Raw genomic sequence first — 23063 nt, 5'->3', positions numbered from 1 at the left:
TGCCCGCTGCTCCCCTCACCTCCCAGGGGGTGATCAAGGGTGATGGGTCAAATGCAGAGAATAATTTTGCCACACCTAGTGTGTGTGTGACAATCATTGGTACTTTAACTTAACTTTATATTTGATCATTTTCAATTATTTCATCTTTCAAGGTTTTCTTAAACCTTAACAAAGAACTACATGGCTTCAGCTCATCACTGAGCGTGTTCCACCATTTAACTCCTAAAACTGAAATACATTTGTATTTTATATTCCTTCTTATTTTACCTATTTCAAAAATCAATATCCCCCGTAAATTATAGTTTTTGAATTGAATTGAATTTTGCAGAACCGACTGATATGTACAAAAGAAACAATAATGTCATACAAATGTATGTCAGTCTGTAATAGTGTTGTCCCAATACCAATATTTTGGTACCGGTACCAAAATGTATTTTGATACTTTTCGGTACTTTTCTAAATAAAGGGGACCTCAACAAATTACATTATTGTCTTTATTGTAACAAAAAATGTTAGGGTACATGAAACATGTTTATTATTGTAATTTAGTCCTTAAATAAAATAGTGAACATACTAGACAACTTGTCCTTTAGTAGTAAATAAACAAAGACTCCTAATTAGTCTGCTGACGTATGCAGTAACATATTGTGTCATTTATCTACCTATTATTTTGTCTACATTATGAGGGACAAACTTTAAAAATGGATAATTAATCTACTTGTTCATTTACTGTTAATATCTGCTTATTGTCTGTGTTAACAGGTTCTATCTACACTTCTGTTAAAATGTAATAATCACTTATTCTTCTCTTCTTTGATACATTACATTAGTTTTGGATGATATCACACATTTAGGTATCGATTCGATACCAAGTAGTTACAGGATGATACATTGGTCATATTCAAAGTCTTCATGTGTCCAGGGACGTATTTCCTGACTTTATAAACATAATATGAATTTTTTAAAAAGGAAAAAACATTTTGTGATGATAAAAAATATTGATGTAGTCATAGTAGTATCGACTAGATACTCTATTGTACTTGGTATCATTACAGTGGATGTTATGTGTAGATCCACGCATGGCATTTGTTTACATTGTGACGCCGGTGAGCTATTGTATCCTCCTAGGGTGTGTAGTGAAGCATGTTTAGCTATTCCTCGTCCTCCAGTGATAATGATACCTGTAAGAAACTTACTTTATTTGTCGCCATGGAGGTCAGGATTAGTGATTTAGAAGTAGCTAAAACACTGTCGATGGATGTTAGCCTCTAGCTAGCTAGTCATGTCTTAAAGCACCTCTTCCTGAGGGTGTTTCAGTGTTATAACTTAATCTTTACTTTTTACACCAAAATGCGTCCATTCTCCCTTTTCTGTCTACACACTGTCTGCTTGTAAGTACTCTGTGTGTGTGCGCTGCCGAACATGCTCATCTGCTCATAAAACCAGCAATGTCACGATGTGATGATGACTGGGGGGTGGGGGACCGGTACTTTTTCGAGGTGGTATAGTACGGAATACGATTCATTAGTATCGCAGTACTATACTAATACCGGTATACCGTACAACCATAGTCTGTAAATAAATAAATACATTTTGTTGGCTGGCTATTATAGGGATAAGGTTGACAGCCCTAATGACCATTGATCCTGTTTACAATGCTATGTGTTGCTAGCATAATGACCTTACAGTCAACAAAGTTATGTTTTGTTTGGACAATGGATTTAGCTGCGCTGTCATTGGCACCAACTTTCTCTCTCTGTGTGTGTAATTTAATTGTAGGAAAAGCTTTGTGTCTGGTTTTGACTAACTGGAGAGGGCAGGAAGCAGTGGGAATTGAAAGTGAAATGTTGCAAACTCCACATTCTGAGACTACTTGACTTAGATGTAAACAATGTGAGTGTTCCCACAGGGTGCAGGTGGAGTTCTACGTCAACGAAAACACCTTCAAGGAGAGGCTGAAGCTTTTCTTCATCAAAAACCAAAGGTCAAGTAAGTACACAACCAATATCCCACAAATACAAAAGTACCTCAACTTACGAGCTCCTGTGACGGACACTCGTCTCTCAAATCAACATCTCCTGTTGAAAAATAAGTTGTATTCCATCTAATTGTTGCTTTCCCTAACCCCAAAAATGAGTTTTAAAAAGAAAAGAACTACTTTTAGATGCAAGATGTAGTATGAAAAACAATACAATCATAATAATGTACAGCATTGACCTTGGAGAGCAAACTTCTACGGTATCTCCTTCCAGCTGCTTCTTTGTCAAACACACCATCAGCAGCTTTTCCATATTTTCATGGATATATGTCAGCTATTAAGGTATTGTTTTAACATTCCTGACGATTTTGGACTCATTTTGACTGTACGGTGCAGACTGGCAGTGATATGCTCAAATTGTTTCGACAGTTGCGTACATGCTCAGTTTTTTGATGATTTTTTTCTATAGTTTTTTTTCTTTCCTTTTTTTTTTTTTGTCCTGTCCAGCTATAAATAATTTTTGATGTAGAGGGTGGATGCCCATATCTGCTGTACGCATTGACTTTACAAAAGAGAAGTGCGGGATACTTCTCTTGTTGCCTTATTTGTATTTGACTTTATTAAATGGATTTATATTATTATTTGGCGGGGATAGAAAGAGAAAAAAAGGAAGACAGAGGGGGAAATTGCAGAGACAAAAGGGGGATAAGACTGAGAGACAACAACAACAACAACAGAACAACATCAGCAAATAGGATATGTATAAGTATAATAGTAAAAGTGATAGCAAAGAAGCAGTTAGTGAAATAAATATTAATAACACAGAAATGACAATGAACATTATTACACTACAAATGGATCAATACAAATACCAATACAAATAATATTATTGATAATGAATAATAACAATAATTACCTGTATTATCAACAATACAATTGTTTCAAATGCAACAATACATATATGTAATGATAACTTGAGATACAAAAGAAAGCAGATAAATGGAGGGGAGGAAAGAGAAGCCAACTGTTTAACCTTGTAGATTGTTATAGTAACAATATAAATAGTACTATTGATAATGAATAGTAACAACAATTACCTCTTATTACAACAATACAATTGTTTCAAATGCAACAATACATACATGTAATGATAACTTGAAGTTGTTATTATTTTCCTTCCCATGGTTGGAGGATAAATGCTATAAGCTAATTCTCGGAAGTAAGACCAGGGGCCGCATGTAGCAAGCATGCTTACACTTTTTCACGGCAATGTTGAGATGTATCAACACTGACGTTGACAACTTCATGGCCGACCTGCGCACATTTCTACGGGATACGTGAAACGACGTGGTCGCATAGTGATGCGGGTGTGGTTCTCCCAAGGATGCAGACGGCTTCGGACACAGCTTGCAGGTAGGAAAATTATTTATTTTAAATATAAATCATATGATGAATAAACAAAAGACATGCATGTAGCACAAAAGGCAAAACAAAAGGACTAGCGTGGGAGCTAGCAGGAAAAAAATAGCATAGCATGAAATCTAAGTAGTCGTTAACAGTTGTATGGGAACAAACTACAAAGCCAGACCGAGTGAGGCCAGAGCAAAGACTAAATAGCCCTCTGATTAGCGCCCGGGCAACAGGTGCGCGTCCCGAACACTAACCAGAGGCAGGTGCGTACAATCTGCCGTCATGGCAACAGAAACAAACTAAACTCAAGGTGCTGAAAACACGTGACACAAACATAAACAAACTCTGATCCGGGCAGCGGATCGTAACAGTACCCCCCCCCTTAAAGGACAGATTCCAGATGTCCCTTGACACGAAATAAAACTAGAACCCAAAAAACAAGAAACAGTTCAAGAGTCCAGGGAGGGTGGAGGGAGGATTTGGTGGTGGGTCGCCAGGCCACGTGTCCCCGAATCCACCGGGGAAGAGTCAGGTGGCGGCGGCGAGTGGAACGCCGCTGCCGCAGGCGAGGCGGGCGACCACGGAAAGGCCACATTCGTGGCTGCCGAGAAGGTGGGCGTGAGTGGCGCCAGAAGTTCAGCAGCCGGAGAGTTCTACGACTACGTCTCGGGTGTCGCTGCTGTTTGCGCCACTGGCGTCCATAAACAAACCTCCGAGAGCGCCGCTTGCGCAGCCAGACCACTCGAGGTCGCTGAGACGAAGACGAGGAGAGAGCAGACGTCGCCGTGGAAACAGGAGGAGCCGACGTCGCCGTGGAAGCAGGAGGAGCCGACGTCGCCGTGGAGGCAGGAGGAGCCGACGTCGCCGTGGAGGCAGGAGGAGCCGACGTCGCCGTGGAGGCAGGAGGAGCCGACGTCGCCGTGGAGGCAGGAGGAGCAGACGTCGCCGTGGAGGCAGGAGGAGCCGACGTCGCCGTGGAGGCAGGAGGAGCCGACGTCGCCGTGGAGGCAGGTGCAGGTTCTGGTACCAGCCGTGGAGCAGGTGCAGGTTCTGGTACCAGCCGTGGAGCCGGCGCTGGTGTGGGTACCAGCCGTGGAGCCGGCGCTGGTGTGGGTACCAGCCGTGGAGCCGGCGCTGGTGTGGGTACCAGCCGTGGAGCCGGCGATGGTGTGGGTACCAGCCGTGGAGCCGGCGCTGGTGTGGGTACCAACCGTGGAGCCGGCGCTGGTGTGGGTACCAGCCGTGGAGCCGGCGCTGGTGTGGGTACCAGCCGTGGAGCCGGCGCTGGTGTGGGTACCAGCCGTGGAGCCGGCGCTGGTGTGGGTACCAGCCGTGGAGCCGGCGCTGGTGTGGGAACCAGCCTTGGAGCCGGCGCTGGTGTGGGAACCAGCCTTGGAGCCGGCGCTGGTGTGGGAACCAGCCATGGAGCCGGGACAAGGGTTGGTCTTGGAGTCGGTGCTGGTGTGAGAACCAGCCTTGGAGCCGGCGCTGGTGTGAGAACCAGCCTTGGAGCCGGCGCTGGTGTGAGAACCAGCCTTGGAGCCGGCGCTGGTGTGGGAACCAGCCTTGGAGCCGGCGCTGGTGTGGGAACCAGCCTTGGAGCCGGCGCTGGTGTGGGAACCAGCCTTGGAGCCGGCGCTGGTGTGGGAACCAGCCGAGGAACTTGGCATTGTGGAGCTTGGCGTGGAGGAGGTACAGGAGACGAAGCTTGGTGTGTCAGCCGAGGTGCAGGAACAGGTGCTAGCCGAGGTGCAGCTGGAGGTGGCCTAGCTGGCGGTTGTGGCTTAGCAGGACGAAGGACTGGTGGCGGTGGCCGTGCAGGAGGTTGCGGTTTAGCATGCCGAAAGACTGGTGGCGGTGGCCTTGCAGGAGGTTGCGGTTTAGCACGCCGAAAGACTGGTGGCGGTGGCCGTGCAGGGGGTTGCGGCTTAGCACGCCGAAAAACTGGTGGCGGTGGCCGTGCAGGGGGTTGCGGCTTAGCACGTCGAAAGACTGGTGGCGGTGGCCGTGCAGGAGGTTGCCGCTTAGCACGCCAAAAAACTGGTGGCGGTGGCCGTGCAGGTGGTTGCGGCTTAGTACGCCGAAGTTGTGCCACCGCACTAGCACAGTTCCCAGTACTAGCCCCCCCCCTCAAGACGCGGATACCAGACGCGCTCTTTGCGGTTTGGAACCGTCTTCAAGGGTTGGGGGGAGGTATGGAGGGGGGTATACTCTTTAAATTGTCCAAATTGACTATTATCACTCCTCACTTGAGATTGGGTGGGAGCACAGGGGGAAAAAATATGTGCAGTGGGCGGAGCAATAGTCACTGGGGGCGGAACCAAATTCACTGGAGGTGGAGTCTGAAAATCAGAATGTGACTGACTAGGCTTACACTTAATAAAAATGTCCTGATAATGTTTTATCTTGGAATAAAAGTCATTTGGAGGTGGCTGACTGAATGAAGCAGAAGATGGAAAAAAAATTTTTTGCTCAATGATGTCATCGGGAGTGGGCGGAGTTACCTCTTCGGGGGGCGCCAATGAAATGACGTCATTGTTGATGCTGTCCATGTGACTGACAGCCCAATCGGAGAAATGTTTGGCAAAGTGGTCGATTGGGTTGCCAAACATCTGAGGAGGGGAAGTTTGAGCTGCATGTAGCTTGCTTCGGTCCGGGGGAGGAGTTTGCAGGAGCGGCGCGTCTTGACAGCGAGGGGAAGACCTTCTGGCCGGCTTCCGTCTTCGCTGACGCGTCCCGTACTGCGGGGGTGTGGCGATGTCCTCGGGCCAAACGGAGTGGATTGGGACCAGCTTTCCGTTGGGACCCCATATCAGGTCCTGGCGCTCCGAGGGGGAATAGCGAAGAGTTTCCGCTTCCATTGCTCGCAACACCTCCCACGTACCTTCGTCAAACTCCTCAATGGCGGCCGCGGGAGAATTGTTATTTGCTGGCTTCGTACTGAAACGACGTGGTCGCATAGTGATGCGGGTGTGGTTCTCCCAAGGATGCAGACGGCTTCGGACACAGCTTGCAGGTAGGAAAATGATTTATTTTAAATATAAATCATATGATGAATAAACAAAAGACATGCATGTAGCACAAAAGGCAAAACATAAGGACTAGCGTGGGAGCTAGCAGGAAAAAAATAGCATAGCATGAAATCTAAGTAGTCGTTAACAGTTGTATGGGAACAAACTACGAAGCCAGACCGAGTGAGGCCAGAGCAAAGACTAAATAGCCCTCTGATTAGCGCCCGGGCAACAGGTGCGCGTCCCGAACACTAACCAGAGGCAGGTGCGTACAATCTGCCGTCATGGCAACAGAAACAAACTAAACTCAAGGTGCTGAAAACACGTGACACAAACATAAACAAACTCTGATCCGGGCAGCGGATCATAACAATACGGGATATTTGATTTTAATGCTGTGAAAAGATCGAGGCGAGGACACAAAATAGACTTTTTGGCCCGAGCATTAAATGCATCTCATGAATATTTGTGAGGACATCATTTATACAGGCGGTCATTTTTGCCACCTATTGGCCATGTCAGGCAGACAGCTAGCAGGTGGTAGCCGCACACTGGCACCGGAGACAGGGGAGGATGTCACATATGTGTCACATATATAGCTCTCCTGGGTTGTAATAATAAACTGAGTAATCAAACAAGAGTCAAAGCCTTTCGTATCATGTGTGATATGCTGGCATGTTTACATTTAAGAGATTGCAAGATTATCGTATTTTCCGGACTATAGAGCGCGTGGGTAAAAAATTTTAGTAGGAAAAAATATGTTTCCATATATTAGCACCACGAAACTATAAGCTACAGATAGATATGTTGTAAAATGAGTTATCTACACAGAAATATTTTGTAAATGTTTATAATACTATAATATATATTATGTTTATTATACCTTAATTGTTTCCAAACGGTGTCTGTAACACGGCAGTAAAACAGCTAATCAAACAAAACAGAAGTCATTGTCATGAAGCTAGCTGCGGATGCTAGGTCAGCTAAAAAGACTCAATAAGTCCAAGGTGACGTTTTGGTGAATTTACCAAATTGAAACAATACAAAAAGAATCATTGTAAGTCACACTAAACGTATTAGCTATTGCTAACGATGTTTGCTTCATTACGTTACGATAGCACGTACAAATACGCATGAAAACACTCCTACAGACATCACACATGGGACGCTTTAGTAAGTGAATTGTTTTAGTTATATTGTAAAACTTACAAACGTTGTTTGGAGTGACGAATCCATACAAGTAGAACCGCTATGGACGGCTAGAAGATGGAACGGCACTCGTACTTCCAGTTAAAAGCTCGGTTTAAATAGAAGGGCATTGCAGTACCTGCAGTGAGCAAACTCACTCAATAACAAACCTTTTCAGTGTCTTTGCGTGTTTTTCTTTATTTGCATTATGGCCAATCAGCAAAGAAGAATCCATCAATTAACAGCACCATTTTATAAGCCGCAGGGCTCAAAGCGTAGGAAAAGAGTAGCTGCTTATATAGAGTATATGCCACGTCAAGCCAAGCCTTCTGAGATCAATTCCACGTTGATTGTGGTGTGAAAAAGAAATGTGCTTGGTGCTTTAATACTTCTGATTTTTTACTGGCGTACGTACTTTTCTGGATTTGAACCTACGTCTATTTTTACTAGACGCAATTTTAGTTACATGACGCCTCATATATTTTGGCAGGTTCGATGTAGCATTGACTACATCAGGGGTGGCCACACCTTTTCTGCAGGCCAGCTACTTTTCAATGTACCAAGTGGAGGTGATCATTCATATATATCATTTATATTGAGTGATTTATGAAAGACATGTTAACAAGGTAAAGGTGTTTAATGATAATACAAGCGTGTTTCTTTCATGAAGACAAGAATATAAATTGGTATGATTGCGATGACTTGCATTGATTGGAATCAGACAGCAGTGATGATAACGTCCACATTTTCAAATGGAGGAGAACAAAAGTCCTCCTTTCTGTCCAATACCACATGAAAGTGCTTTTATTGTGAAGACAGGAACTGTGCGGTCGGTCTTTAGAGTTTTGACGGGAGGTACGGTTGAAATAAAGTGTTTCTCGCCTTCCTGTCGGTCTTTTTTTCTTAATAATGATGATCTGGCAGCGGCCAGCGTCATCTCACAAGACCCTCGGGTGCCGTGAATGTCAATCAAGTGACGTCTTGATGAAGATTAATGATCGATCATTTTTAGGACTGACACACCCTCCGCCATTGACCGCTAGGTCGCGATCTACACAATGGGCACCCCTGCATTATGCAAACTAATGGCGGGGATGCTCGTTTTTTAATAATGTTTTATGAATCAGTCCAACAAAATAATGCACAATACAATAATAATACAATTCCAATTCCAAAACCAAACTTGGCCCAGCAACATTCAGAATAGCAATCAATAGAGTAATAGAGAGGACACCCAAACAAGACACAAAACATTCCAAAAGTAGCATATTTTTAGGACTATAGGGCACACTTAAAATCCTTTCATTTTCTCAAAAATCGACAGTGCGCCTTATAACCCGGTGCGCCTGATGTACGGAATAATCTTGGTTGTGCTTACTGACCTCAAAGCTATTTCATTTAGTACATGGTGTAATGATAAGTGTGACCAGTAGATGGCAGTCACACATAAGAGATATGTGTAGACTGCAATATGACGCCAGTAAATCAACAAAACTTTAAATGTTCCATTGAAAATATAGAACATTACACACGGCACTCAAAAATCTGTCGAAATGTTATAGTACGACTTTGAAGCCGCACCGCTTGATGGATTGTCGGCGCATTACGTCTACCATAGTCAGAGATACAAGTATTACTATGGTGTGTGTATAAGGACCGCAAAATGGCACCCATTAGCAGACATATTATCTGGTATTTTGTTTCGCAATATTATGCAAAAGGAACTTTTCTTACCTTATGGCACCTGCTGATCTGTATTTGAGATCGGCATAAGTCCTGAAAATCTGCGCAAGTCCGTCACTGTAGTCCGACACCGTAGTCGATAAGAGTCTTCTTTTTCTCTATCTTCTTGTTATGTGACATTCATCCTCCGCTGTTGCCATTTCCAATATAAAGTAGTGTAAAGTTCTTACTCATATCTGTCAGTAAACTCACCATGAAATTACTAAAACATACCGGTGTAGTGAGTTATATTATTCACCCAAGGAACTTTAGTGAGCCACGGATGAGGAGATGCTGCTCCGTTATTGATTGAAGTAAAGTCTGAATGTCATTAAAACAGTTAGCTCCATCTTTTGACACTTCTTCCACTCCCGTCCTTGCACGCTACACCGCTACAACAAAGATGACGGGGAAGAAGGCACTGTTGAAGTGGAGGCACGTAAATAAGACGGCGCAACCTAAAGAGACGGTCAGAAAGCGACTTGAAGATGATGTGTAAAACATCATCTATGCAACATTTTGACCAAAGAACCACCATTACATGTTATGTAGACCACAAGGAAGTCTTTTACATTTAGAAACTAATCATAATAATATGACTCCTTTAATGCGCCTTATAATCCGGTGCTCCTTTTGTATAAAAACAGACCTGAATAGACCCGCTCATTGGCAGTGCACCTTATAATCCGGTGCGCCCTATGGTCCGAAAAATACGGTCGTCAAACAAAAATGAATAGTATCAACAACAGTATCGATATTAATAAGAATTCCAAAAATAACGGTGATTAAAAAATTCCTCATTGACATTATCATCACAGCCGTTTATGAAAACATAAAAACATTTTTTTTAAAGTGTCACAGTTACACTTGCATCTCATAAGCTTGACAACATGCTGGTTTTAAGGACCACTGTGCTAAAATGCTGGGAATGGATGTGCAAATAAACAATATTGTGCAGAAAAGTCCATTTGCATCCACTTTGTGTGTCAGCTGGGATTGTGTCCATTAGATCTCATTAGGCCTCAAGTTGCACACTGTGGCACTTTCGTGGAGAGCAAGTTCCTAATGAAGAAACACCATAAACAGACATTAGCACAATGCTAATGGTGTCCTTTTAGGCCATAGAGAACAACAACTGAATGTCATGGAAATATCAGCTGCAGGGTCTCCCAACTGTGTCACATCCTTTTGACACTGCCTGAGGATGACAACACAGCTAGCACCTCCCTCTGGTCAACACCAGTAATTACAACTACGTTATCACTCTGGAGTTATTCTGTGTGATTTGGAACTTCTTCTCCAGTACTGGTACTAAATTATGGCCGTGTGGCACGCCTCATGAGAACCATGCTGAGCTTGAAACCACAGGAAGTCCTGCTGACATCATTTGAAATAAAAACTGTTTTTGTCCTTTGGCAGGTTTGAGGATCCGCCTTTTCAACTTCTCCTTGAAGATCCTCACCTGTGTCCTCTACATCGTGAGAGTCAGCCTGGACGACCCCAAGGAGACCAATGGCAACCCCTGGTGAGAGAATGAAACTTCCAGCAGGCGCCAGACATTGAAACAACGTTGAGAACTTGTTGAATGAGGTCCTGATGATGAGCAACTCAAACTTAACGTTGAAACAACATGCTTTTTGAGGACGTTTAATCAATGTTGGGTTGTGACATTGATTTGACCTGTTGGTCATTTCCCAAACAACATTCTACAACACAAATACAACGTTGAAACAACATGCTTTTTGACGACGTTTATTCAACGTCAGGTTCTGACGTTGATTTGAACATTGAAATTTGGTCATTTCCCAACTAACAACGTGGATCCAACGTTGGACATCAACGTTGTCTCAATGTACGAACAACTATTTTGCAACGTTGTTTCAAAATCATTTTTAAAGGACATGTACGTACAATCAACGTTGTATCAATGTCAGTTTTAAAGGACATGTACGTATAATCAACATATCAATGTCAGTTTTAAAGGACAAGTACATATAATCAACGTTGTATCAATGTCAGTTTTAAATTACATGTACGTATAATCAATGTTGTTTTAAAGTCAGTTGTAAAAGACATGTACGTATAATCAACGTTGTATCAATGTCAGTTGTAAAAGACATGTACGTATAATCAACGTTGTATCAATGTCAGTTTTAAAGGACATGTACGTATAATCAACATTGTATCGATGTCAGTTTTAAAGGACAAGTACGTATAATCAACGTATCAATGTCAGTTTTAAAGGACATGTACGTATAATGAACGTTGTTTTAAAGTCAGTTTTAAAAGACATGTACGTATAATCAACGTTGTATCAATGCCAGTTTTTAAAGGACAAGTACGTATAATCAACGTATCAATGTCAGTTGTAAAGGACATGTACGTATAATCAACGTTGTTTTAAAGTCAGTTTTAAAGGACATGTATGTATAATCAATGTTGTTTTAAAGTAAGTTTTAAAGGACATGTACGTATACTCAACGTTGTATCAATGTCACTTTTAAAGGACACGTACATATAATCAACGTATCAATGTCAGTTTTAAAGGACATGTACTTTATAATCAACGTTGTATCAATGTCAGTTTTAAAGGACAAGTACGTATAATCAACGTATCAATGTCAGTTTTAAAGGACATGTACGTATAATGAACGTTGTTTTAAAGTCAGTTTTAAAGGACATGTACGTATAATCAACGTATCAATGTCAGTTTTAAAAGACAAGTACATATAATCAACGTTGTATCAATGTCAGTTTTAAAGGACAAGTACGTATAATCAACGTATCAATGTCAGTTTTAAAGGACATGTACGTATAATGAACGTTGTTTTAAAGGACATGTACGTATAATGAACGTTGTTTTAAAGTCAGTTTTAAAGGACATGTACGTATAATCAATGTTGTATCAATGTCAGTTTTAAAGGACAAGTACATATAATCAACGTTGTATCAATGTCAGTTTTAAAGGACAAGTACGTATAATCAACATATCAATGTCAGTTTTAAAGGACATGTAAGTATAATGAACGTTGTTTTAAAGTCAGTTTTAAAGGACATGTATGTCTAATGAACGTTGTTTTAAAGTCAGTTTTAAAGGACATGTACGTATAATCAACGTTGTACCAATGTCAGTTTTAAAGGACAAGTACATATAATCAACGTTGTATCAATGTCAGTTTTAAAGGACAAGTACGTATAATCAACGTATCAATGTCAGTTTTAAAGGACATGTACGTATAATGAACGTTGTTTTAAAGGACATGTACGTCTAATGAACGTTGTTTTAAAGTCAGTTTTAAAGGACATGTACGTATAATCAACGTTGTATCAATGTCAGTTTTAAAGGACAAGTACATATAATCAATGTCAGTTTTAAAGGACAAGTACGTATAATCAACATATCAATGTCAGTTTTAAAGGACATGTACGTATAATGAACGTTGTTTTTAAAGTCAGTTTTAAAGGACATATACGTCTAATGAACGTTGTTTTAAAGTCAGTTTTAAAGGACATGTACGTATAATCAACGTTGTATCAATGTCAGTTTTAAAGGACAAGTACATATAATCAACGTTGTATCAATGTCAGTTTTAAAGGACAAGTACATATAATCAACGTTGTATCAATGTCAGTTTTAAAGGACAAATACGTATAATCAACATATCAATGTCAGTTTTAAAGGACATGTACGTATAATGAACGTTGTTTTAAAGTCAGTTTTAAAGGACATGTACGTCTAATGAACGTTGTTTTAAAGTCAGTTTTAAAGGACATGTACGTATAATCAACGTTGTATCAATGTCAGTTTTAAAGGACACATACATATATAATCAACGTATCAATGTCATTTTTAAAGGACATGTACCTATAATCAACGTTGTATCAATGTCAGTTTTAAAGGACAAGTACGTATAATCAACGTATCAATGTCAGTTTTAAAGGACATGTACGTATAATCAATGTTGTATCAATGTCAGTTTTAAAGGACAAGTACGTATAATCAACATATCAATGTCAGTTTTAAAGGACAAGTATGTATAATCAACGTTGTATCTATGTCATGCAGACTAGATTGCTTCTTTCTTCATTTTCCAGAAGTGAGTCTTGAGTTTTGAAGCAACACATTTTTCTGCACTGAATTTTTTAACACAATGAATTTCAAAACATTGTATTTTAACAAACTGAATTTTTAAACACACCAATTTTGCTTATAATTTTTTATTCTGTGAAATTGTCCGCATTATTTGATGTGAAAAAAAAAAAATCAGTTCACAAAAGTTGGATAAATTCAGTGTCCAAAACAGGCTTTCATTATAAAGACACCAATTAAGAGTGGCAGTAGTTTATTATATTATTGTTTTACTATAACAGATTTATTATTCTCTTTATCACAGTTCAAACTTTAGAAACTCCAGCTGGCCAAATTCATCCACAGAGTCAACAGAAATTCATTGGTATGTATATATGTATATATGTATGTATGTATGTATACATGTATGTATGTGTACATGTATGTATGTTTGTATGTATACATGTATTTATGTATGTATGTATGTATGTATGTTTGTATATATGTATGTATGTTTGTATGTATACATGTATGTTTGTATACATGTATGTATGTATGTTTGTATGTATATATGTATGTATGTATGTTTGTATACATGTATGTATGTATACATGCACTTATGCATGTATGTATGCATGTATGTATCTATCTATACATGTATGTATGAATGTATGTATGTATGTATGTATACATGCATGTATGCATGTATGTATGTATGTATGCATGTATACATGTATGTATGTATGTATGTATGTATGTATGTATCTATACATGTATGTATGAATGTATGTATGTATACATGCATGTATGCATGTATGTATGTATGTATGTATCTATCTATCTATACATGTATGTATAAATGAATGTATGTATGTATACATGCATGTATGTATGTATGTATGCATGTATGTATGTATGTATGTATACATGTACAGTATGTATGTATGTATACATGTATGTATGTATGTATTTATGTATGTGTGTATGTATGTATCTATCTATACATGTATGTATGCATGTATACATGTATTTATGCATGTATACATGCATGCATGTATGTATGTATATATGTATGTATGTATGCATGTGTGTATGTATGTATACATGTATGTATGCATGTATACATGTATGTATGTATGCATGTATACATGTATGTATGTATGCATGTATACATGTATGTATATATACATGTATACATGTATGTATGTATATATGCATGTATACATGTATGTATGTATATATGCATGTATACATGTATGTATGTATGTATGCATGTATACATGTATGTATATATACATGTATACATGTATGTATGTATATATACATGTATACATGTATGTATATATATATGCATGTATACATGTATGTATGTATATATGCATGTATACATGTATGTATGTATATATGCATGTATACATGTATGTATGTATGCATGTATACATGTATGCATGTATGTATGTATGTATGTATGTATGTATGTATGTATGTATGTATGTACGTACGTACGTACAGTATGTATGTATACATGTATGTATGTATGTATGTATGTATGTATGTATGTATGTATGTATGTATGTATGTACGTACAGTATGTATGTATACATGTATGTACTGTATGTATGTATGTATGTGTGTATGTATGTTTATCTTTTTATTTTCATTGTCCTCAGCTGACTTTACATTTGTGCTTTATAAAAGGAAGTTGATTTTCTGCGTGACGAGACCGGATCCCTTGTGGGCCATACAAGTAAGCAGTTGTTATGATACTGTCAGTAAAACAACACGTTTTTATTCACTCAGTGTATGCTTTACCTCAGGTGACCGTGGCCTTGATCAGTTTTTTGGAAACCATGCTGATCACGTATCTCAGCTACAAGGTAAAGAAGCAGCTTCACACTTGCCTTCATGGCTGATTTGTCTCCCTAGCTGTTGCCGTGGCAACGATCATAAGACATCAGACCAATAATTTTTTACACTAATCGACCGATTATCCTTGCCAATATTTGGTATTTTGACATATATTGTTAATAACCTTTTTTTTATTGGTATCTTCTTTTTTCCCACACCTACAACACCAGCAGATACAATATATACATATCAGTATTAGGAAATCATCATTAGTGAGGTCAATACTAGGTTTGTACAATATACTAATACTAATCAATCATATTCGGTACTATACCGCCTCTAAAAAGTACCGGTTACCCCCCCCTCACCCTTTTCTTAACGGGCATGACGGCACGGTTGTCACGTGGTGACATTGCTGGTTTTACGAGCAGAGGAGCATGTTTGGCAGCACACACACACACAGAGTACTTACAAGCAGACACAGTGTGTAGACAGAAAAGGGAGAATGGATGCATTTTGGTGTAAAAAGTAAAGATAAAGGTGAAGTTATAACACTGAAACACCCTCAGGAAGAGGTGCTTTAAGACATGGCTAGCTAGCAGCTAGCATCCATCCACAGTCTTTTAGCTACTTCTAAATCACTAATACTGGCCTCCATGCCGACAAAGTACGTTTCTTACAAGTATCAGTATCACTGGAGGACGAGGAACATGCTTCACTACACACCCTAGGAGGACACAATAGCTCACCGGCATCACCGCTAACAAAAGATACTTTACATTAGTTTTGGCTGATACCATAAATTTAGGTATCGATCCGATACCAAGTAGTTACAGGATCATAAATTGGTCAAATTCAAAGTCCTCATGTGTCCAGGGACGTATTTACTGACTTTATAAGCACAATATGAATTTTAAAAAAGAAAAAAGATTTTGTGACGATAAAAAAAAACGATGTAATCATAGTAGTATCGACTAGATACGCTTTTTGTACTTGGTATCATTACAGTGGATGTCAGGTGTAGATCCACCAATGGCATTTGTTTACATTGTGTGTGCTATTGCATCCTCCTAGGGTGTGTAGTGAAGCATGTTTAGCTATTCCTCGTCCTCCAGTGATAATGCTACTTGTAAGAAACATACTTTTTTTGTCGCTATGGAGGCCAGGATTAGTGATTTAGAAGTAGCTAAAACACTGTGGATGGATGTTAGCTGCTAGCTAGCTAGCCATGTCTTAAAGCACCTCTTCCTGAGGGTGTTTCAGTGTTATAACTTCACCTTTATCTTTACTTTTTACACCAAAATGCGTCCATTCTCCCTTTTCTGTCTACACACTGTGTCTGCTTGTAAGTACTCTGTGTGCGCGCTGCCGAACATGCTCCTCTGCTCGTAAAACCAGCAATGTCACGACATGACGATGCGCCGTCATGCCCGTTAAAAAAATAAATAAATTGGGGAACCAGTACGTTTCAAACAGAGTATAGTATTCATTGGTACCGCGATACTATACTAGTACTGGTATACCGTACAACCCTACATACCAGTGGTCTCTCCGGTCTTCTCTCATTACAATTCCATCCCTGTAGTTCTATCCATGGCATTCACATCCAATGACCTAAGAGTTGTGCATGTCACCAAGTATCAAGAATCAACACATCAAACATTCATATTTGTATCAGCATCATAAAGAAAAATACATAATTTCATCATCATTGGCATTGATTTCCAAAATGTCACCGAACAAAAGCGGTCAGTATTTTATGGACCATAACAACCGCCTTATATCGTACTTTGAGTGTACTTTTTGATCGGTGTGGGCCCTGAAAAATATATATCCGTGGATCTCTACTTATTACAAATGTACACATTTGTCTTCACTACTGGTCCTGCTTTAAAGTAAGGCTGGGATGGTTGATCGAGATTCCTGTGAGTTGGATGACGGTGATCAGCTGTCGACACATTTCCTCGATCCAACATGGCGGATCGATAAGTCTGTTAGAAGTTACCGCAGTAGTAAAGAGTAGGGAAGTGACAATGTTTGGTATAATCCTGACACTAGACTTCCACAATATCTGGTATCAATCACCAGCAGAGTGGGTTCTAAGAATAGACTAAGAGGAGAAGTGTTGCGGAAAGAGATAATTCTAGATTGTACCTAATGTCATGACTGGTTTTATTGATTATTGACTTTTTTATTGATTATGGGACAAGCAGTAAAAAATGGATGGATGGTACTTTTTCGTCACTTATTGTTTGTCTTTGGTACACTAATGTGTATATTATAGGCCAGTGGTTCTCAACCTTTTTTCAGTGATGTACCCCCTGTGAAATTGTTTTTAATTCAACTACCCCCTAATCAGAGCAAAGCATTTTTGGTTGAAAAAAGAGATAAAGAAGTAAAATACAGCACTATGTCATCAGTTTCTGATTTATTAAATTGTATAACAGTGCAAAATATTGCTCATTTGTAGTGGTCTTTCTTGAACTATTTGGAAAAAAAGATAGGTTTTTATTTATATTTATAAAGGATTTTTGAATTGTTGCTATTTTTAGAATATTAAAAAAAATTCTCACGTACCCCTTGGCATACCTTCAAGTACCCCCATTTGAGAATCACTGTTATAGGCCATTGGTTCTTTGTTTTATTTTTGCTGAAATATATATCTATTTTTATATTGCTCTTTTTATCTTTGGTATGAACATAATTATGTAAGGTTGTTTTTTGTTCTTTGTTGTTGCTATTTTTGTAACTCATGTTGTACTGCATTGTAATCTTTTGTTTTGTGCTGGTGATGCTATTTCCCAGGAAGAATAGTCTCCACTGCGGTGTAGACTAATGGGGATCCTTTAATAAACGAAACGAAACTAAACAATCCACCTCTACGGACCGTGATCCTGTGTGTGTCTGTCAAAGTGTGTGTGCCTGTAAATGTGTGTGTGTTTGTGTGAAAGTGTGCGCAATCGTGTTCCACCGTTGCGAAAGTAAGCCTCGTCACGACGTAATTAATGTTCATATAATCGTGTTGTGCCTGGAAGTGTTGCCCAGAAGAACAAAATAAAGAACGATGACTAACACTAGCATAGAAGTTGAAATAACATTTAAAAAGGAGCAGCGACTTTACTTTCACTATCTGCTGCAGCTCACCACTAATCCTGTGGACTTGCAGGCACTCAGAATGTCTATGTGACTGTGTTGGTCCCGACTGGGAGAATCAACACACCCACTCATTTCATCAGAAAAGGCAATTTTATATCTAAATATTTTTTAATCAAACTTTTTGTTTATGTGTCTTAGGGCTGGGCGATATATGGAATATACTCATATATATCGTGGGTTTGTCTATGTGCGATGTAGAAAATGACTATATTGTGATATTGGAGTATACCTTCTCAGGCAGTTGCTTTTAGCTGCAGGCATTACACTTCAGGCTTTTCTCACTCTTTCTTGTCTCTCCTTCTCACAGAGAGATAAAACAAGCGCACCTTCTTGCATGCGTCACATAGTGTCGCGCGTGCAACGTCAGACGCCCTCGCCGAGCAGAGAGGTAGCAGCATGGGTAAAGTTAGTTGTGATGCTAGCGGTGCGGTGCGAGTGGTAATACGAGAGAAAGAAGGTGCCAATCTGGTAACAAATGGAGGAAGATTAATTAACTCCCAAGAAAAACAGCAGGGGGTCCATCGTCTGGCGGTGGTTTGGCTTCAAGCGGGAAGATGTTGAACAGACAACCGTAATATGTCAAGTATGCGGAAAAAGCGTTGCTACAAAAAGTATCAGCACTACTAATTTGTAGCATCATTTGAAAAGTCACCTGCTAGAGATTGAAGAGTGCTTAAAACCCCGCATGTCAACATCTCCGGCCGGTGCCACACCCACAAAATGCCGATGCAACCATTTCCACATCAACACCGTATGAAAAAAATAGTCAAAAACGGAAGGCGATAACGTCCGCAGGAACCTACCACATAGCGAAGGACATACACTATTTGATTTTGTCACATGAGGGTCGCAGCTCGCTGCGCGGGTGTTCTTCCAATGCAAAGAGACGGCTCCGGACAACAGCGTGAAGGTAGGCTAGGATTTATTAACATAAATCATGCACTACCACAAACATAAACAATACAACAAAAAATGGCGAGCGTGCCTAAAACACAAGTGAAGCTAATCTTTAGCAGAAGCTAGGGCATGGACAGAGAAACTTACTTGGTCAGAGCAAGACATAAACCGGTGTGACATCAAGACAATGCAGGCAGAACGAGTGATGAACAAAAGTAGGCTTAAATAACAGTGACATGATTGGTGACAGGTGTGTGTGAGTCCGAACGTGAAACAGGTGCGTGATGTGACAGGTGAAAACTAATGGTTGCTATGGTGACAAAACAAACAAAAGTGCACAAAAAGTCCAAAAACAAAACCGAACATGACTAAAACAAAACATGATCACAAAGACATGACAAATTTCCTATTATGCAGCTCATTTTTATTTTAAAGTTATTGAAATATCTTGTGTGACATCATGCACAAAAGTGCACTTTATTTGTTTTAAAATATTGTAGTGGCGTTCTGTACAAAAAGCACTCTATTTTAGTGTTGTTTTGATATGTCATCTTAGTGACATCATGCACAAAAGTGCACTAATAGCTTGTTTTAAAATGTCTCTGACAATCTTGCACTTTCTGTTTTGGAAATGACATGAATGTTTGTGCCACTGCTTAATAGCTGTTTAATAAATACACTTTTGGTAAATTTACTTAGTTGTGGTTTCCCTCTCTGCATGAAAGTTTAAAATGAGCATATATTAATGCAGTATGAAGAAGAACGTTTTAATGTAGACACATAGAATCATCATACTGCTGTGATTATATGCATCAAGTGTTCATTCAAGGCTAAGGCAAAATATCCAGATATATATTGTGTATCGCAAGATGGCCTAAACATATCCACATATTATTAAAAGGCCATATCGCCCAGCCCTAATGTATCTGAAAAGATTCCACTCCTCTGATATAAAATGTACTAAAAAAAAACTATTTTTTTATTGTTTGTGGGTAAAAAAAACAAAAAACATTTTGTTCCTGAAATAATCATAAAACGTGTTTTTGTGTTAGTACACAATATTTTACAGGGCCTCAAATTATATATATATATATATATATACATATATATATATATATATATATATATTTATATATATATATATATATATATATATATATATATATATATATATATATATATATATATACATATATATATATATATATATATATATATATACCCATCAAACATAACAAGGGGGTAATGGAGCAAAAATCAAAACAACACAACAATGGCAAGCTGGATACAGAAGTCCTTTTGGTGCTCTCAAAATCGTTAACAACCATGTTGCTACAATAAAAAAAAAGTAAAAGTAAAATAATTTCACCTCGCTGTTGGCAAACGGCAGGCGACACGCCGTCACAAGGCGGGGAAGGGAGGGCAACAGGGAGGGGAAGTGTGTGCGAGTTCCCTCTCCTCTGCAAGTTTAAGTTCACAGCGATTCCCTCCTTCTCTCCCGGCTGCTTAGTTGGCTTAGTTCACACACAGAAGCACATTTGGTGCGATCTATTGGCTCGCAAACCAAAAAGTGGGCCAATATGTGGGACAAGTACAGAGTTAGAGTGTTTATGTGGTAGATAGTACCACTTCTTACACACACAGCAGAGGACACAAAAAGAGTGTCCCAGTTGTGCTACTAAAAGCTGTTAAACTACATTTTGGGCAGCACACTTAAAACACTATTGGAAGATTTCTGAGACATTTTAAATTTAAGGAAAAATATCATCTCTTCAATCCACTGTGTTTCTGAAAGGGTTTCAAAATGAAGGACTTTTTTGAACTGCCATTTCATCTCTGTCCACCAATGTGCTCTCCAGGGCAACATCTGGGAGCAAATATTCCAGATATCCTTCATATTGGAGATGATCAATACGGTGCCATTTGTCATCACAGTAAGTCATCACCTCCACGATATGATTCAACACTTCTTGTTCAATAGATCAAATGTGTTGAAAAATCAATCTGTTGTGAGCAATGACAGGATGAAAAGGACCTGTGATTGATCTGTCAATAGTCTTGACTCTTCTTATTCCTTTTCAGATCTTCTGGCCTCCATTAAGAACCATATTTGTTCCTGTTTTTCTTAACTGCTGGCTCGCCAAGGGGGCCCTGGAAAACATGATTGTAAGTAAATCTTAACACATACAGGTAAAAGCCAGTAAATTTGAATATTTTGAAAAACTTGATTTATTTCAGTAATTGCATTCAAAAGGTGTAACTTGTACATTATATTTATTCATTGCACACAGACTGATGCATTCAAATGTTTATTTCATTTAATTTTGATGATTTGAAGTGGCAACAAATGAAAATCCAAAATTCCGTGTGTCACAAAATTAGAATATTACTTAAGGCTAATACAAAAAAGGGATTTTTAGAAATGTTGGCCAACTGAAAAGTATTAAAATGAAAAATATGAGCATGTACAATACTCAATACTTGGTTGGAGCTCCTTTTGCCTCAATTACTGCGTTAATGCGGCGTGGCATGGAGTCGATGAGTTTCTGGCACTGCTCAGGTGTTATGAGAGCCCAGGTTGCTCTGATAGTGGCCTTCAACTCTTCTGCGTTTTTGGGTCTGGCATTCTGCATCTTCCTTTTCACAATACCCCACAGATTTTCTATGGGGCTAAGGTCAGGGGAGTTGGCGGGCCAATTTAGAACAGAAATACCATGGTCCGTAAACCAGGCACGGGTAGATTTTGCGCTGTGTGCAGGCGCCAAGTCCTGTTGGAACTTGAAATCTCCATCTCCATAGAGCAGGTCAGCAGCAGGAAGCATGAAGTGCTCTAAAACTTGCTGATAGACGGCTGCGTTGACCCTGGATCTCAGGAAACAGAGTGGACCGACACCAGCAGATGACATGGCACCCCAAACCATCACTGATGGTGGAAACTTTACACTAGACTTCAGGCAACGTGGATCCTGTGCCTCTCCTGTCTTCCTCCAGACTCTGGGACCTCGATTTCCAAAGGAAATGCAAAATTTGCTTTCGTCAGAAAACATGACTTTGGACCACTCAGCAGCAGTCCAGCTGGTGTCGGTCCACTCTGTTTCCTGAGATCCAGGGTCAACGCAGCCGTCTACCAGCAAGTTTTAGAGCACTTCATGCTTCCTGCTGCTGACCTGCTCTATGGAGATGGAGATTTCAAGTTCCAACAGGACTTGGCGCCTGCACACAGCGCAAAATCTACCCGTGCCTGGTTTACGGACCATAGTATTTCTGTTCTAAATTGGCCCGCCAACTCCCCTGACCTTAGCCCCATAGAAAATCTGTGGGGTATTGTGAAAAGGAAGATGCAGAATGCCAGACCCAAAAACGCAGAAGAGTTGAAGGCCACTATCAGAGCAACCTGGGCTCTCATAAGACCTGAGCAGTGCCAGAAACTCATCGACTCCATGCCACGCCGCATTAACGCAGTAATTGAGGCAAAAGGAGCTCCAACCAAGTATTGAGTATTGTACATGCTCATATTTTTCATTTTCATACTTTTCAGTTGGCCAACATTTCTAAAAATCCCTTTTTTGTATTAGCCTTACACAATATTCTAATTTTGTGACACACGGAATTTTGGATTTTCATTTGTTGCCACTTCAAATCATCAAAATTAAATGAAATAAACATTTGAATGCATCAGTCTGTGTGCAATGAATAAATATAATGTACAAGTTACACCTTTTGAATGCAATTACTGAAATGAATCAAGTTTTTCAAAATATTCTAATTTACTGGCTTTTACCTG

The 23063-nt window shown here is 39.7% G+C and overlaps 1 protein-coding gene across 7 annotated transcripts in view; it reads left to right on the top strand.

The window, feature by feature from the left end:
• The window catches only part of LOC133620350 (potassium channel subfamily T member 1-like), a 289334-nt gene that overhangs the window by 190619 nt on the left and 75652 nt on the right, over nucleotides 1–23063 (top strand). For all 7 annotated transcript variants that reach the window (XM_061981789.1, XM_061981785.1, XM_061981788.1 and 4 more), the window contains 7 exons: nucleotides 1910–1989; nucleotides 10729–10834; nucleotides 13704–13763; nucleotides 15077–15125; nucleotides 15196–15255; nucleotides 21139–21213; nucleotides 21362–21445. In XM_061981789.1, coding sequence (XP_061837773.1) covers nucleotides 1910–1989; nucleotides 10729–10834; nucleotides 13704–13763; nucleotides 15077–15125; nucleotides 15196–15255; nucleotides 21139–21213; nucleotides 21362–21445 — 514 coding nt within the window. The remainder of the gene's footprint in view (nucleotides 1–1909; nucleotides 1990–10728; nucleotides 10835–13703; nucleotides 13764–15076; nucleotides 15126–15195; nucleotides 15256–21138; nucleotides 21214–21361; nucleotides 21446–23063) is intronic.

This window comes from Nerophis lumbriciformis, linkage group LG24 (genome assembly GCF_033978685.3).
Source record: "Nerophis lumbriciformis linkage group LG24, RoL_Nlum_v2.1, whole genome shotgun sequence".
In the NCBI taxonomy this organism is placed as follows: domain Eukaryota; kingdom Metazoa; phylum Chordata; class Actinopteri; order Syngnathiformes; family Syngnathidae; genus Nerophis; species Nerophis lumbriciformis.
Note: the sequence above shows the minus strand (reverse complement) of the source record. Positions and strands in the feature narration are given on the sequence as shown.